Genomic DNA, 15,301 nt, shown 5'->3' with positions numbered 1-15,301 from the left:
TCAGTTTGGTTTGCATTTTTCAGTCTGAGAGAAATCCCATAGCGGATTAGACAGAAAAAGAAGAGAATCAACGGGCAGAAAGTCAGCATCCTAATATTCCCTGCAAACAGAGGAGTTTTAATTCACAGCCACAGGATCACAATGAGAATTCAGTTCCATTACAGAATACAATGGGGCTCACAGCATCCACTGGGCTTCTTAACTCTTTCAGTGATGAACAAGTTGCATGCTGAGCCACGTCCAGGATTTCTGACGTGTTAGTGTATGCTATTAGAGCCCGGTGAACACTTTGCCCTTAAGAGTCCGTATTTCTGTAGTGTCGTTCTCCTCAAGTCCCTGCCACAACTCCATGAGATAACCAAATTCATTCGCTTGGCTAAAATTGTATTATTAATTAGTACTTGGTAGACTTGGTAGTGGCTGGATCTTAAAATGATTTTATATACCAACATTTATGCTGTAATTTATGTTACATTTATTGAAACAAGATTTAACCTCTGTATCTCTTCTCTTTGGATTGGATTGAGAAAAAATCGGGATACAAAATGGTGCTAGATTTTTAAATCTTTCACTGAGCCCGTAGGTCTTGTACCTACCTGCAGGAGTAGATCCAAGTTTTGTGGGTCCTAAAGTATACCATTTGGGGGGCCTTCTTTAAGAATTAAGATTACAGATTATGACTACAATGTTAGCTATAGGACGCTGGGAGGGGCAGGACTGGGAAGGCGCCCTGAGGTTTGAGCTTCCTTAGCCTCAGGGGTAAATCTTCATCACCCACCACCCCACCGCCAATATTCTAATGAAAACAAAGCCTGGTGTGAGGCCTTGAAATAAATAGGGACACCTTCCGCAAATACGCTTTCCTTCTTGTTCTATCCAGGTTGCCCTAGGGAGCAAAAATGAAGAATTATTAAACCAAACAAGAATCAAACAAACCCAAGTCCAAGCTCTAAATGTATTCCAAATAATTCCTTATAATAAACTTTTCTATGCGAGGACAATTCTACACTGTTTTTAGTTCACTTTCCAGCTGGTAAAATTCAGTTTGAACAGCTCTGGTTTGAAATGTCACTTCTGAAAGGAAAGTTTATTTTCAGAATTTTTTTCTGGGGCCAAGGAGCCTTGGAGCAGAGGATTCAGGTGTATCCAGAGAGGTGAAAGAGGCCTGGAGCACCTGCCGGACAAAAGCACTCCAGACAGATTCAAGATGAGCAGTTGGAAGTATCTAAGGGTCCACAGTTACCAGGGAGATTTCTAGAGGAAGCCCAGTTGTAGTTTCATTTTGGGATGAGCTTACCAAGGCCAACTCTAGACTCCATCATCTAATGGGAGTTAAGTTTCTTTCTGCCTTTGTGGTTGTCCAGGCCTTACTGCTCAATGGATCCTTACCCGAAGATGAACAGGAGAGGCCCTTGGCCCTCTGTGAACCAGGAGTCAATCCCGAGGAACAATTGGTGAGCTCCTTCTTTTGTGACTGGACACTGAATAATCTGGTTTGAGTGTTTGATTTATTTGTAGCATTGGACACTCATCTGTGCCCTCTTAAAATGCTCTCTTCCCTGACTTCAACTCTTCTGGTTTTCCTCATATATGTTTGACTACTCTTCCTTTCTCCCACAAATATTTATTGTGTGCTATGTCCCAGACACTGTTTCAAAGAGCCAGAGACACTTGAAGGACAGATCAGACCTCAGACCCTCTCCTCGTGGAGTCTACATTCAGTTCCCTGTCGACTGATAAAAAATGCACAACCTAAAAGTCAAGGCTTATGTTTTATTCGGTGAGGACTTAAGGACAAAACAGAGAACTTAAGCCCAGGACACAGCATCTCAGATAACTCTGAGAGACTGCTCCGAAAAGGAAGGGGGGAAGCCAGGATATATAGGAGTTTTTGCAACAAAAACAGGTAGCCAGAACATCAAAAAATTACTCTTAATAAAAGAAAACCAGGTATTTCAAGGAATTTAGCGCTTTTCTATGTATGGGAAGATGCAAGAGTCTGGGCTCACTGAAGTCGTTCCTCTGATGTGCACCTCAGCTATCTGGGGCCAGGATCCTGTGCTTTCTCATCCTGAGTCTCCTCAGAGGTGGCTGCAGCAGTTGACTGCTAGATGCGGGCATTCTTTGTTTCCACCCTGAGTTCCCTCAGGGCTCACCGCCCGGGCCATTGTCCTGCGGTGGCTTGATGGCTGTCTTTATTTATTGATTTGGCAGGTGGCATTCTTAGTTCACATCCCCTTTGAAGCTTCTCTTTTTCTGCCTGTGCCTTAAATGTTGCTGCTCCTCAGGGTTCCACTCTGGACCCTCTTCTATCTTGTCCATTCACCTGGGTAATAGCTGCTGCCATGGCTTCACTTGCTTTCCACCTGTCTCATATGTTGCCTCTCAAATATTTATTTCTAGCCTAGCTCTCTCCATGGAGTTCTACATTTATAAATGTAACATGCACCTGCCTGTTGATTATCTCCACTATATGCCCCATAAGCATCTCAATTTCAATGAGTCCTAAATTAAATACCTTTCTCTTCCTTCTCTCCCCACCCCCAAAACTACTTGTCTTTTAGGTTTCTGTTCTTTATCAGTATCCATCTACCCAAATACCCGAAACAAATCTGAATCTCGTCCTGGAGTCCTTTGCGGCCCTTCCCTCTATATCCAGTTAGTCACCAAGTTTTTCAGTATACTTTTAAAATATCTTCATCCAGTTTTCTCCATCCTCACAGCTACTACTTTAATTTCAGGCCTCCATCCAGTATTCTGGTGGCCTTCTAACTGTTTTTCCTGATTCCTCTCCTGTCCTCCTCTAATTCATTTTCCATAAAACAGCAAGGATAATTTAACTTCAAAGCAGATTTTGTTTTGTCATCCCTTTGCCTAAAACTTTTCATCAGTTCTCCGTTGCCCTTACTGGCCTTCATGATCCTGCTCCGTTTTCCTCTCGAGCCTCGTCTCTTGTCATTTCTCTTTCCACTTGCCCAGCCCCTGCACACAACACACACATATTCATTCTAAACTTTATCCACATTCATCTACTCGCACCACCCCGGCCATATGCATCACTGGAGGGCAGGGACTGTTTCCTGTTCTTTGCAGCCACTGTACAGGGCTAGCATCTAGTAACTGCTCAATAAATAGTTGTTGAATGAACGCCCTCTGAATTTTACAGCATAGGTACATAACCATCTCTTTTTGCCTTACATTCAGATTATAATCCAAAGTCGTCTGGATCAGAGTATGGAGGAGAATCAGGACCTAAAGGTATGTCAGGAAATGTACATTTTGCCCTTTGAAAAAAATTTACGGGACTATTACACACCAACTTCAGGACAGTAATGGGGAGCAGGGAAGGATGCAGACTCAAGACTTTGGCTGTATCTGTATTATGTCTTTAATTGAAAGAGAGAGATATGTCCTAAGTATGGCAAAAAGGTAATACCTTTTTAACCTCAGTGGTTAGTAATAGGTATCTATGTCGTTATTGCTTATACCTTTCTGTATATTTGAAATGTTTCATATTGTTTATCTTTTTAATTAAAATAAACAGTGGATCTAATATCAATATGGTCATTTTTTAAATAATTGACATAACATTATATTAGTTTCAGGTGTACAACATATGTATATATTGTGAAATAACCACAATAAGCCTAGTTAACATCTGTCACCATACATAGTTACAGATTTTTTTCTTGCGATGAGAACTTTTTTTTAATTAATTAATTAATTTATTTATTATTTTTAAATTTTTGGCTGCGTTGGTTCTTCATTGCTGCGCGCGGGCTTTCTCTAGTTGAGGCGAGCGGGGGCTACTCTTCATTGTGGTGCACGGGCTTCTCATTGTGGTGGCTTCTCTTGTTGAGGAGCATGGGCTCTAGGCGCATGGGCTTCAGTAGTTGTGGCGTGTAGGCTCAGTAGTTGTGGCTCGCGGGCTCTAGAGCACAGGTTCAGTAGTTGAGGCGCACAGGCTTAGTTACTCCGCGGAATGTGGGACCTTCTCGGACCAGGGCTCGAACCCGTGTCCCCTGCATTGGTAGGCGGATTCTTAACCACTGCGCCACTAGGGAAGACCCCTAGTATGGTCTTTTTTTAATGAACACTTTCCAAAATTCTTTTAGTTCAGTGGGTCTTAGCTTTTTTGAGGCCATAAGTATATGACGACAGCCATTAACCCTCTCTCCAGAAATTTGCATGAAAGCACACACACCCACTCACTGACTTGAATTTTGATTGGAGTAACTTTGGAGCCCATCTGTGGAGTCCAGGTCAAGAATCCCCATTTTAGATATGTTAATTCCAAACTCTTGATGGGCTGCAATAGGAAAAGAAGACAGTACAGTCTGAGTTGTGGGTGTTCCTCTCCTATAATCTCTTTCCTAGTAACAATCATAATCTGTTGTAAGGGAGGGTTAACTAAGTATTTTATTATTGGGCTAAATGTGTTTTTGTTTGGTCCATAAAGAATAATATGCTCTTCGAGAACAGAAGCACTCTAATCCTTTCTGAACATTAAAAATGAAGATAATTATTTCATGAAATTGGGGGTAGCCATATTAAGATATGATCATATATTTCGGTGAGAGGGATTTAGATTGTTATGATTTATGATTAAGTTTCCCTGTCGGCGAGGATTGCTAAATATAGGAATGAGAACCTATGGGAATGTATGGTATCTTATTTCTTGGCAAGAAAACATGGGCAGTTGAGCCTGAACAACTGGGCAGCTGAGCCTGGATGCCACAGGGTAGAATGGGATGGGTCCTGTTTGTTTCTGTGGGTCAGCCTTTACTGTTTACTAGAAGGCAGACCTGCATTCTGCCTCAGTGGAAGGTTGATTTTTCTTGGATGGTTATCTGAGTTTTGTGTTCTTACTGATGGAATGAGGTAATGCTTCTGAAGCAGCCCAGATGCTACCATCTGATCTAACTATATTTGGTTTGCAGAAGGAGCTGCTGAAGTATAAACAAGAAGCCAGAAACTTACAGGGGATAAAGGTAAAAAGAAAGACATATAACTCTTTAAATAAACTCTCTACAAAGTAAAGCAGTCTGTGGATAAGAGTGGGTACTGGGGGGCTAGCTGGGTCCTATAGTCTTTTCTTGTGTACATCTGATGGGGCCTTTCGCAGGCTCTGTGCTACTAGTAAAGAGAGGGCTTTGTGGATGGGAAGTGAGACAGGCGGAGGAATATACCTCTGTTTTGCTGAGGCTTCTTTCTGGTGGTTATGACTCATGGTGCTGTCACTTCCCTCTGCCACCTTGACTGTTTCTATGTGTGAAAACAATCAGTTATTACAGTTTTCTTCAGTTTCAGTTTTTTTGTCAGTTTTCTTCAGTTCTAAGAAGAACATACTCTTAAACATTGTAATTTACTTAGGTTTTGAATAGTTAATGACATTCAAATGGTTTGAAGTTAAAAGGGTACAAAGGGATAATCCTTGAGAAGTCTGCCTTCCGGCCCTGTCTTCCCAGTCACCTAGTTCTCTTTCCTGGAGGCAACTTATCAGTTAGTACCAAATATGTATGTATGTAATTTTTCCCCAAATAATTACATACTATAAATACAGTTTGACACATTGCTTTTTTCACTTAGCAATGTATCTTAGAGATCATTCTATTTCAGTACATAAAGACCTTAGTATTCCAGTATGTGTATATCGGATAATTCATTTAATCAGTTCCTACGATAGTCTTCTGGGTTATTTCCAGTCTTTTGCTAATACAAACAGTGATCTAGCTAATAATCTTGCTTATATGTTATTTCACCCAAGTAGGAGTATATGTGCTGAATGAATACCTGGAAGTGGAAAAAGATGTTCTCAAGCTGCTGCTTTTCCCTCTCCCCTTCCCGATACTCCCATTCATGGGCCAGACTAGGGTATAACTCAACAGCATTTTCCAGAGTATATTCTGTAGCCTTAGTCCTTTGAGATACTCCAGAAAACAGCATGTTTCATGCTCAAATAAAAAGCAGTGCTCTACGTGCTTGAAGAGTCACAATGAATAACAGCATATTAAAGGACCAGAGAAGGTCTGTCCTAAAGAGGTTGGCCTAAAAAAAGTTAGACTATTAACCACAGAAGTGCTTTTCCCCCCATGTAACACTTATTAACATCCCATGGAGCACACTTTGGGAAACATTCCTCTGCACCACTGGTGCCAAGGGCATCTTAGACCACCTTGCCATGTACTGTCATGGCAAGAGAGCATAGTTAAGAATGGGCTCCCACATTTTCCAGAGCCTACACCATTTCTCTGCAGTCTGTAAAGAGAGAAAAATCAGGGCAAATCCCCTGGGATGCAGCTCCAGTCTATTAGTTCCATTTGAAGTCACCATGGTTGGAGGATTGTGTCATAGCTGATCCTTTAAAATAAGTATGTACAACCCACCTTGTCTGAGGCCTGGTGGAAACCAAGATGGTCCAAGCTAAGAGAAAGATAGCCTAAAGCTTGTAGGATCCTATGAACTGGGAAGAGGAACCATCAGTCTAAGAACATTTCTGAACATGGAAATAGAATCCCAATCCTGGTCCAGACTAGGCACCGGAAGGCAGTGGAAGCAGGGCAGGAGCAGGGCTCTAGAAGGCAGGGTGGCAGTGATTCCAGGGCTCCTATCTGAGCAGGGTGTCAGACAGTGACAGGGCCCAGCCCTCTAGGACAAAAGAGCTCATCTAGATTGAGTATTTATAGGCCCAAGATACAGAGAAGAAAGCCAGAGAGGGAGGAGGGAGAGTGCATTGTCCAAGGTCACTGTCACGTAAGCAAGTGGTAGACGTGTAATTTGAGACTAGGTCTGCCTGATCCCAAAGGCCACTTATTCTTCCTCTAGGCCATGATGCTGTCAGCAACGCAGTGGAATGTAGGGGCAAGTAATGGATGGAGGAAAAAATCAGGTTTCCATCAGCTTGGTAGGACAATGGATGGGATTTTCCTTTAGATTCTAGTGTCCTGGAAGGGAACAGAAAAACTTCTGCTCATCTCCTTGTGGCAAGACCCTGTACTCTTTTTGTCTCCCAGTTTAGTGATAACTGGCCGATTGATGCGTTGGGACCACAGTAGTGAGTGTGCTTTCTCCCCAGGATGCCTTGCAGCAGAGGCTGACTCAGCAGGACACGTCTGTCCTTCAGCTCAAACAAGAACTACTGAGGGCAAATATGGACAAAGATGAGCTGCACAACCAGAACGTGAGTTGAAAGAGTGAACTTGGACTTCATTGAGCCCCAGGTAGCAAAGTAGGATACAGTATAAAGTCCTGTTAGGTCTCTTCCCCATCAGACCCCTCTCTGTTCCTAGGTGAAAGCCCATGCCACACTGGCCTCGAGCCCTTCAACTTTGAGGGCACTGAGACACTGAGGCTGCCTTGTGGTTCTACAGTCTGATTATCTCACTGAAGATGTGGAGAGCGGCTGTGTGTTTTTACCATAGTCATGCCCTCTCTGTGCTGTAACTGCCAACATCAACTCCAGTTACTAAGTAGCTGGTTTCCTACTGGATTGGCAGACAATACTTCCACACCAATGAATTCTTTCTTACTCTTCTTGCAGGTGGATCTGCAGAGGAAGCTAGACGAGAGGAATCGGCTCTTGGGAGAATATAAAGTAAGAATGTATATCAGTTTGGAAGTTATTTCCATCTGACCTTTGGGGAACAGCCTATTGTTGCTGTTGTTCAAACAGCACTTAAGTACTCTGTTCTCATCCTTGCTTTCTGCAAGGAAATCCTTTTCTGAGTTCCCTTGATCCACTAACCCTGAAGGTAGATAGCATGGCTAGGAACAAGAACACAGAACTAGGAGTCTGGAAACTGCACTTCAGTCTTAACCTTTACCTCTAGCATGGATGGCACGCAGTGGTCCTCCTGCTAATGGTAGTTCCCGTCCTCCTTCCCTTTCCCAGAACCCTTTGCTCCGTGTGAGGCTCCCATGGTATGTGACGTCTTCCCGTGCAGCTTGAGGAAAGGGCTGTTCCCTCTGAGGTTCTGCTTTCCTCAGGTGGAAACTGCATCACAGCAGGTGAAGCGTTGGATGTCCTTGGCTCTGCCGTGCATCTGAAGGCTGTGTCTCTGTTGCAGAAAGAACTGGGGCAGAAGGACCGCCTCCTGAAGCAGTACCAGGCCAAGTTGGAGGAAGCACTTCGGAAGCTCTCTGAGGCCAGTTACCAGCAGGTGGGGACACGTTCTGCCACTGACTTTACTGCCCCTGTGACCCGAACAAGTCCTTTTCTGATGGAGTGTCTGATTTGCAGGTGGATCTGGAACGGGAGCTGGAACACAAAGACGTCCTTTTGGCTCACTGTATGAAAAGAGAGGCAGAGGAGGTAACCTAGCACTCGGGGTCTCCCTCCCATGTTTACAAGGGCAAAGAGGGAGATTCTGTTATCGACTCAGGGCTGAACCAACACGCAGGTCAGTTTGTCAGGAGGCGATTTGGCGAGGCGGTTACAAGTGCGGGTTCTGGGATAAGAAAGTCTGGTTTCAGATTCCAGCTTTATTACTTTCTTACCATTGTGTACCTCCATTTGCTTCGCTTTTGAACCTTAGAAATAACGTTCATCTGGAAAATGACAGTGGCCTTCTCTGTCATTATGAAGAGTACATAAGATAACCCATTAAGTTACTAAACACAGTCCTGGTAGATCCACCTGGCACAGAGTTAGGCTCAAAAAATACTAGTCATTGTTCTTTTTTTTTTTTTTCCTATTACTGAAGCAAAGGCAGGAGATGCTGGAACAGCATTCTCAGGCCCTCCAGGGGCCAGGCAGGGGCTAGGTTGGGGCCTCCAGGGGAGGTTTTCATTTTGTTCACTCTGCATTCAGCAGTGCCTTCTGAGTGTCAAGTATTGGTGATATAGCAGTGAACAAAAGGGAAAAAAATCTCTGCACTGTGTCAGGAGGTGACCAGTGTAAAGAGGAAAAATAAGGCGGGACATCTCACTTTGGAATTCTCTATTATACAAGCATCATTTCTTCTTGCCGCTATAGGTGACCCACTGCAGCAGTCACAACCCTCAAAGCAATGGTTTTCTCCTTCCAGTGGCAGGAAAAGGAGCTGCTTCAGTCACTCACAGAGGGGTAGGTGCTTAGGATTTGCGTACAGACTTGCCACTTCCAGCCAAAACTAGAAGAGTACCCTAGCCATGGCCAGTGGAGTAGGCCTTTCATATCCCCATTCCCCAATTCTTGCATCTGTTGGGTGTGTAAAGTTGTGAGGCACTTGCTATCCAAAATTAAGAGTTAGTGGGCAAACGGTGGGCTTGTATCTGTGGAGGAAAATTTTCTACAGTTTACACCTCCTCCCTCAAAAATAAAAGATCTCTTCTGGAAACCTCTCCCCTGTATCTTCTTAAGCCCAGCAGCTGGGATGTGGTTAATGAATGGCAGCGTGCCGTGCCAGCAGCACCCCGTTTCTGCCCACAGAGCAGCGACCTGCAGCTTGTTCGGGATGCCCTCCGCAGCCTGCGCAACAGCTTCAGTGGCCACGACCCTCAGCACCACACCATCGACAGCCTGGAGCAGGGCATCTCCAGCCTCATGGAACGCCTGCACGCCATGGAGACCCAGAGGAAACAGGACAGAAGGGTAACCCTCTTTCGGTGGTGTTTCTCTTATTCCCCCAAAGAAGCTTGGCCTTATCAATTTTAATGCAGATGAAGGCAGTGCTAAGATATAAGACCCTGCTGCAGGTTGCAGTTGCTTTTCTCTCTGGTTTTCCTCTCTGGGGAGCTGATTGTTCATCATGGTATGACAGTCCAGGGAGGGAGTTCATGGGTAACTCTTGCTCTTGGCAACTGTGTAACTGTCTAAGGAATTGTGGTTCTTGACCCACAGGTGTCCCTTTACTGCTTATTCTCTGTCCTCTTCCCCCCCGAATGAACTTGGCATTATATATGGGAAATATATGGGGAAAACTTTGGAAACTAAAAAGCTTTTTATAAATGTACATTTTTATTGTTAGGATAAACATGTCCAATTTTATATACTGTGGAAAAAGAGGTGGTAGAAAAGCATATATTTTAGGTGCACTTTTAGGATTTAAATTTCTTGGTTGAATTCTCCCACTGATTATAACTCTTGTGATTTTTGTGTGGCTCCCCAGGTTCGGGGCAAGTCACCCAGAACTCAAGCAGTTAGTGAATACCGGGAGTCCTGGCCCCCTAATTCAAGTAAGTACTCATTATTGCTCAGTAAGGACTCCTAGCATATTAGATCAGAAACTTAGTATTTTTTATGCTACTGATATTTTGGGAATAGAGTTTTTCTTGTAGTACTTCACTCTTGTAATATGTTGTTTCTATAGCAATACTAGAATTGAGTTATTTCTAGGACTGTGAAGACCCATAACATCATCATCACCACCACCATTACCCCAAGTACCATTTGGCCACGTGCAAGGTGCTGCTGATTCAGAGAGGCTAAAATATCTTAAATAAAATATCTTTGGAAATATACAAGCTCAAAATAGTTACACCAAGCAAAGCAAAATATTAAAAAACAAACACACATACAAATCACCCTAAAGTTCCAAATAGCACAGAAAATTTCCAGTTCTTCCTAGAGGCAAGAAGTTTAATTTCTTTGTGGACTTTCATTAAAACTTTGAGTGCATTGGTCATTCAGTTTGTTTTAACCTGCCCTGTGCCCACTCATTACATCTTTTTGCCTTGTTAATTCTGACAGGTTGGAAATCTACCCTGCCTAGTAATTTCTATTTTACTTTGTATCTTACCTTTTGGTCTAATAGCATTCACATTTTCTTACCTTTTATAGTTTACCCAGGCCTAATCTAAAAGTATCTAAATAATAATTTATAAAAACCAAATAGTTAAAGGCTGACCATACCAGATTTATATGTTAAATATATAATTTTTAAAACCACATTAATAAACAAAATCTAAAGTAAAACATTTAAAGCATTTGCACAAATATGAAAGGTAAAATTTTTTTTGTAGAGTAGATAAGATAGCATTCTCAAGCCTCCAGATATCTTTTCCTCTTGAATGAGACCTTTACACTGGGAATGAAACAGATTATGTTAGTACCAAGATTAGTTTCAGTTTCTTTTTCTAACATTGTTTTGACCCAGTCATTTCTGTTTTCTTGACAGGGTTTTTATTTTATTGTTATCCTCTTCAGTACTTCCTTTAGGTTAGTGTAAACTGCCAGTGTACGTAGGCTAAATATTTGGAAATTCTTTTTCAGACGTCTAATAAATTTCTTCCTCCCTGCAATAATTCTCTTGTGTATATGAATTACTTATTTAAAATACTACAAATAAATTCAGAGCTTCTTATAAACTAGGGTGTTAATCTAATATCTATATTTACAAATAAGCTGAAATGTCTCTTATCTAGAAATACAAACACTTGTGTAACTTGCTAGCCCTCTAGCTACTGGCTTACTTCTCTTATTCCCCTATGTCAAACTTCTTGAAAGAATAGTCTGCAATTGCTCTTTTTTCATCCTTACTTCCCATTCAATTCTTAATCTACTAGTTGGACTTTTACTCAGTTACTCCACTTAGTGTTCTTTTTGTTGGATCACTGTTGACTTTCTCGTTGCCTAATCAAAGTGGTTACTTTTCATAGCTTATCTTCCATAGACTTTTTAAAAGCATTTACTATTCTTGAACAGTCTTCTTCTGGAAACATTTTTCTCCTTTAACTTCACTACCAACCAGTTATTCATTCAACGGATATTTACTGAGCATTCATTATGTAGCACCCTTGTTAGACACTGGAGGTATAGAGATGAACAAGATGGACTTGGTACTTTCCCTCACTGGATTGTAGTCTCATGAACTAGATACAACCTCCTCTTCTTCTCCTTCTCTGTCTAACCCTTGAATGTGCCCTGAGATTCCACTAAGGTCTAGACTTAGGTCTCATATTCTTTATAGGTGATCCCTTCTACTTCCATGGCTTCAACTACTCTTGTGTGCCAATTATTCTTAAACTTTCATCTCTAACTCCAAACCTTTTCTGAGCTTCAGGCCTATATTTTTGAATGCCAACTGGATATCTCTGTAGATTGAAAGGCACTTCAAACTCATGTGCAAAACTGGACACAAAACAATAGAGTGGGAAAAAGATGGAGTATAGAATCAAACAGATCTGGGATGCACTTGTAGCTATCAGCAGAGTATATCATGGGCAAGACTATTAATTAATGTATTTTAGTTTTCACATTTATGTAATGGAGATAATCGTGAAGGATTATGAGCATTAAATACAATATTATATGCAAATAATCTGGTGTTGCGTGTGGCATGTGAGATATGCAAGGCTATGCTCTTTCTCCTTTTCACTACAGTCAAATCTCCTAAAAGAGTAATCTTCTCTCTGAACCCACGTCCTGTCTTGCCATTTACTCTTAAGGAAAAACAACAACAATAATTATTTAAAAAGTAATACAGTAGACTAGTGGAATAGAATTGAGAGTTCAGATAAAACCCATACATCTATGATCATTTGACCAGCAAATAGTATCTTCAATAAATGGTGTCGGGACAACTGATATACACATGCAAAAGAATAGAGTTGGACCCCTACCTCACACCATGTACAAAAATTAACTCAAAGTGCATTATTGACCTAAACATAAGAGTTAAAACTATGAAGCTCTCAGAAGAAAACACAGGGGGGAATATAGGGGGGAATATTCATGACCTTGGATTCTTAGACATCAAAAGCATGAAAAAAATAGAAAAATTGGACTTCATCAAAACTGAAAACTATTTTGCATCAAAGGACATTAACAAGAAAGTGAAAAGACAACCAGAATAGGAGAAAATGTTTGAAAATCATATATCTGATAAGGGCCTAGGATGAACAATATATAAAGAACTCTTACAGCTTCATAACAAAAGACAGAAAAATCTGATAACAAATGGGCAAAGGACTTGAATAGACATTTCCCTAAAGAAGATAAATAATTGACCAATAAGCACATGAAAATATGCTTAAAATCATTAGTTATTAGAGAAATGTAAACCAAAACTAGAGTGAGATACCATTTCATGCCTACTAGGTGGTTCCAAAAAAATGGAAAATAACAATTGTTGGTAAGGATGTGGAGAAATTGGAACCCTTATACATTGCTGGTGGGGATGTAAAATGGTACAGCCACTGTAGAAAACACTTCAGTGGCTCTTCAAAGAGTTAAACATAGAATTACTATATGACCTAGCAATTCCATTTCTAGGTATATACCCAAAAGAATTAAAAGCAAGTGTTCAAAAAAAGAAAACTTGTACACATATGTTCATAGCAGAATTATTCACAACAGCTAAAAGGTGGAAGCAAGCCAAATGTCCATCAGTTGATGAGTGGATAAACAATTTCTTATATATGCATACGATGGAATATTATTCAGCCATAAAAAGGAATGAAGTACTGATACCTGCTACAACATGGATGAACCTTGAAAATGTTAAGTGAAAGATGCCAGACACAAAAGGGCACAATTTGGATGGATCCTTTTATATGAAATGTCCAGAATAGGAAAATCCATAGAGACAGAAAGTAGAGTAGATTAGATAGATGTCAGGATTAGGAAGGGAGTGACTGTTTAATGGGTACAAGATTTCTTTTAAGGATAATGAAAATGTTCTGGAACTAGATAGTGATGATTACACAACACTGTGAATGTACTAAATGCCACTGAATTGTACACTTTAAATGGTTAAAATGGTGACTTTTGTGAATTTTACCTCAATTTTTAAAAAGTGAATTTTAAAAAAGACCTGGAAGGAGCCTTGTTCCTATGCTAACAGAAAGAAAAGGTTGAATAGTCTAAAATACCATAACTTTCTTGAATCCATCAGAGAGATGAAATCAGAGGGTGGCTAACTAGCCAGAAATGTAAACAGGTTCCTCAGTGGACAGATAGGATACAGCACTTGCTCACTTGTGGCAGAGCATAGGAGCAAGATGGGACCACCATACAAACAGCTAAGATTTTAATGAATTGTGAAAGGCTGAGCAGAGAGTATAGGAACCCTGGGGGCCATGAATGCAAGAATAGTTTGCACCTACTTGCTGACTCTTCCATCGACTTCCATTTGGGTGCTTATGACAAAGATTTGTTGTGGGAACAGAGTCTAGAGAAAACCTGTTTTGGTGGTGGAGGCCCAGAGGAGGGGAGCACCTGTCACTGCTGGAAAAATGTGAAGCCCCATCTGGACCTTTGTCCCTTAAAGAACAAAAGTCTTAAGCCACTAAGAAAGGGCAGCAAATTCTGTTGCCCCTCCCTCCCTTTCCCAGGCAAAGGTGAAGACCTATTTCAGCTAGGGGGAAGAAAATAGAATGAAAGCACTCTGTACCCCAGGGGAGTGGCAGGAAACTGTATTGGGCTCAGATCAGTAGAGGTTGCCTACCATTGGGGAAAGAGTAGGATCACTGAGAAAGCCCCACCCTCAAGACTGAGGTTGGATCATGACAACAGAGAAGCCCCCCTCATCCCTCACCACCAGATGAGCAAGTACCGGGTAAGAAGCAATAGCAGTCTGCCTCTGTGGGAGGGGCACACGTGTGAAGAGACTGACTTCTCTTCACACGGCACAGGCACACAAAGTCTAAAGTTGAGGGTGGAGCAGGAACATTGAGGAAAAACCCTCCAGCAAACCAGCTGCCTTCCTAAACATAACCCTAGAGAAATTTGAAGGTGATGGCGTGCTGAAAGTAACCTTAACAAAAATCCCAATCCCAGCTCAATTCCTGACTAGATTGGCTTAGCTGTCCCCACCAATGGCCGGGAAGTACAAGCAGTGTGCCCATTTCTAGACATAAACCTTTTTTACCTTAGTCTCTACTGTCTTACACATGATGTCTGATAGTCAATAAAAAATTATGAGGCATCCAAAGAGCAAGAAAAATATAAGCCACTGTCAAGAGTCAATAAGCGTCTATTCAAGAGTAGACTCAGATATGACTAGGATGTTGAAACCATCAGAAAAGGAATTTTTAAAAACTGTGTTAATGGCTGAAGTAAAAATGTTAATATAATGCATGTACAGGTGAGGAATTTTAGCAAAGATATGGAAATTATGAAAAGGAGTCAAATGGAATGTTAGAAATAAAAATAAATATTACAAAGATGAAGAGTGCCTTCAGGGACTTCCCTGGTGGTGCAGTGGTTAAGAATCTGCCTGCCAACGCAGGGGACACGGGTTCGAGCCCTGCTCTGGGAAGATCCCACATGCTGCGGAGCAACTAGCCCCTGTGCCACAACTACTGAGCCTGCACTCTAGAGCCCCCGAGCCACAACTACTGAGCCCGTGTGCCACAACTACTGAAGCCCACTCGCCTAGAG

General features: G+C 41.7%; 1 protein-coding gene across 10 annotated transcripts in view; it reads left to right on the top strand.

The window, feature by feature from the left end:
- Positions 1 to 15,301, top strand: part of DIXDC1 (DIX domain containing 1) — a 75,377-nt gene that overhangs the window by 48,404 nt on the left and 11,672 nt on the right. For 8 of the 10 annotated variants that reach the window (XM_057553595.1, XM_057553596.1, XM_057553592.1 and 5 more), the window contains 10 exons: positions 1,365 to 1,454; positions 3,205 to 3,258; positions 4,941 to 4,991; positions 7,076 to 7,180; positions 7,541 to 7,594; positions 8,067 to 8,159; positions 8,240 to 8,311; positions 8,975 to 9,064; positions 9,341 to 9,571; positions 10,089 to 10,155. In XM_057553595.1, coding sequence (XP_057409578.1) covers positions 1,365 to 1,454; positions 3,205 to 3,258; positions 4,941 to 4,991; positions 7,076 to 7,180; positions 7,541 to 7,594; positions 8,067 to 8,159; positions 8,240 to 8,311; positions 8,975 to 9,064; positions 9,341 to 9,571; positions 10,089 to 10,155 — 907 coding nt within the window. The remainder of the gene's footprint in view (positions 1 to 1,364; positions 1,455 to 3,204; positions 3,259 to 4,940; positions 4,992 to 7,075; positions 7,181 to 7,540; positions 7,595 to 8,066; positions 8,160 to 8,239; positions 8,312 to 8,974; positions 9,065 to 9,340; positions 9,572 to 10,088; positions 10,156 to 15,301) is intronic. The other 2 variants (XM_007172957.3, XM_007172959.2) reach the window with 1 other exon arrangement.

The sequence above is a fragment of the Balaenoptera acutorostrata genome, chromosome 9 (genome assembly GCF_949987535.1).
Source record: "Balaenoptera acutorostrata chromosome 9, mBalAcu1.1, whole genome shotgun sequence".
NCBI classification, from domain to species: domain Eukaryota; kingdom Metazoa; phylum Chordata; class Mammalia; order Artiodactyla; family Balaenopteridae; genus Balaenoptera; species Balaenoptera acutorostrata.
This window is presented reverse-complemented; position numbering and strand designations above follow the sequence as displayed.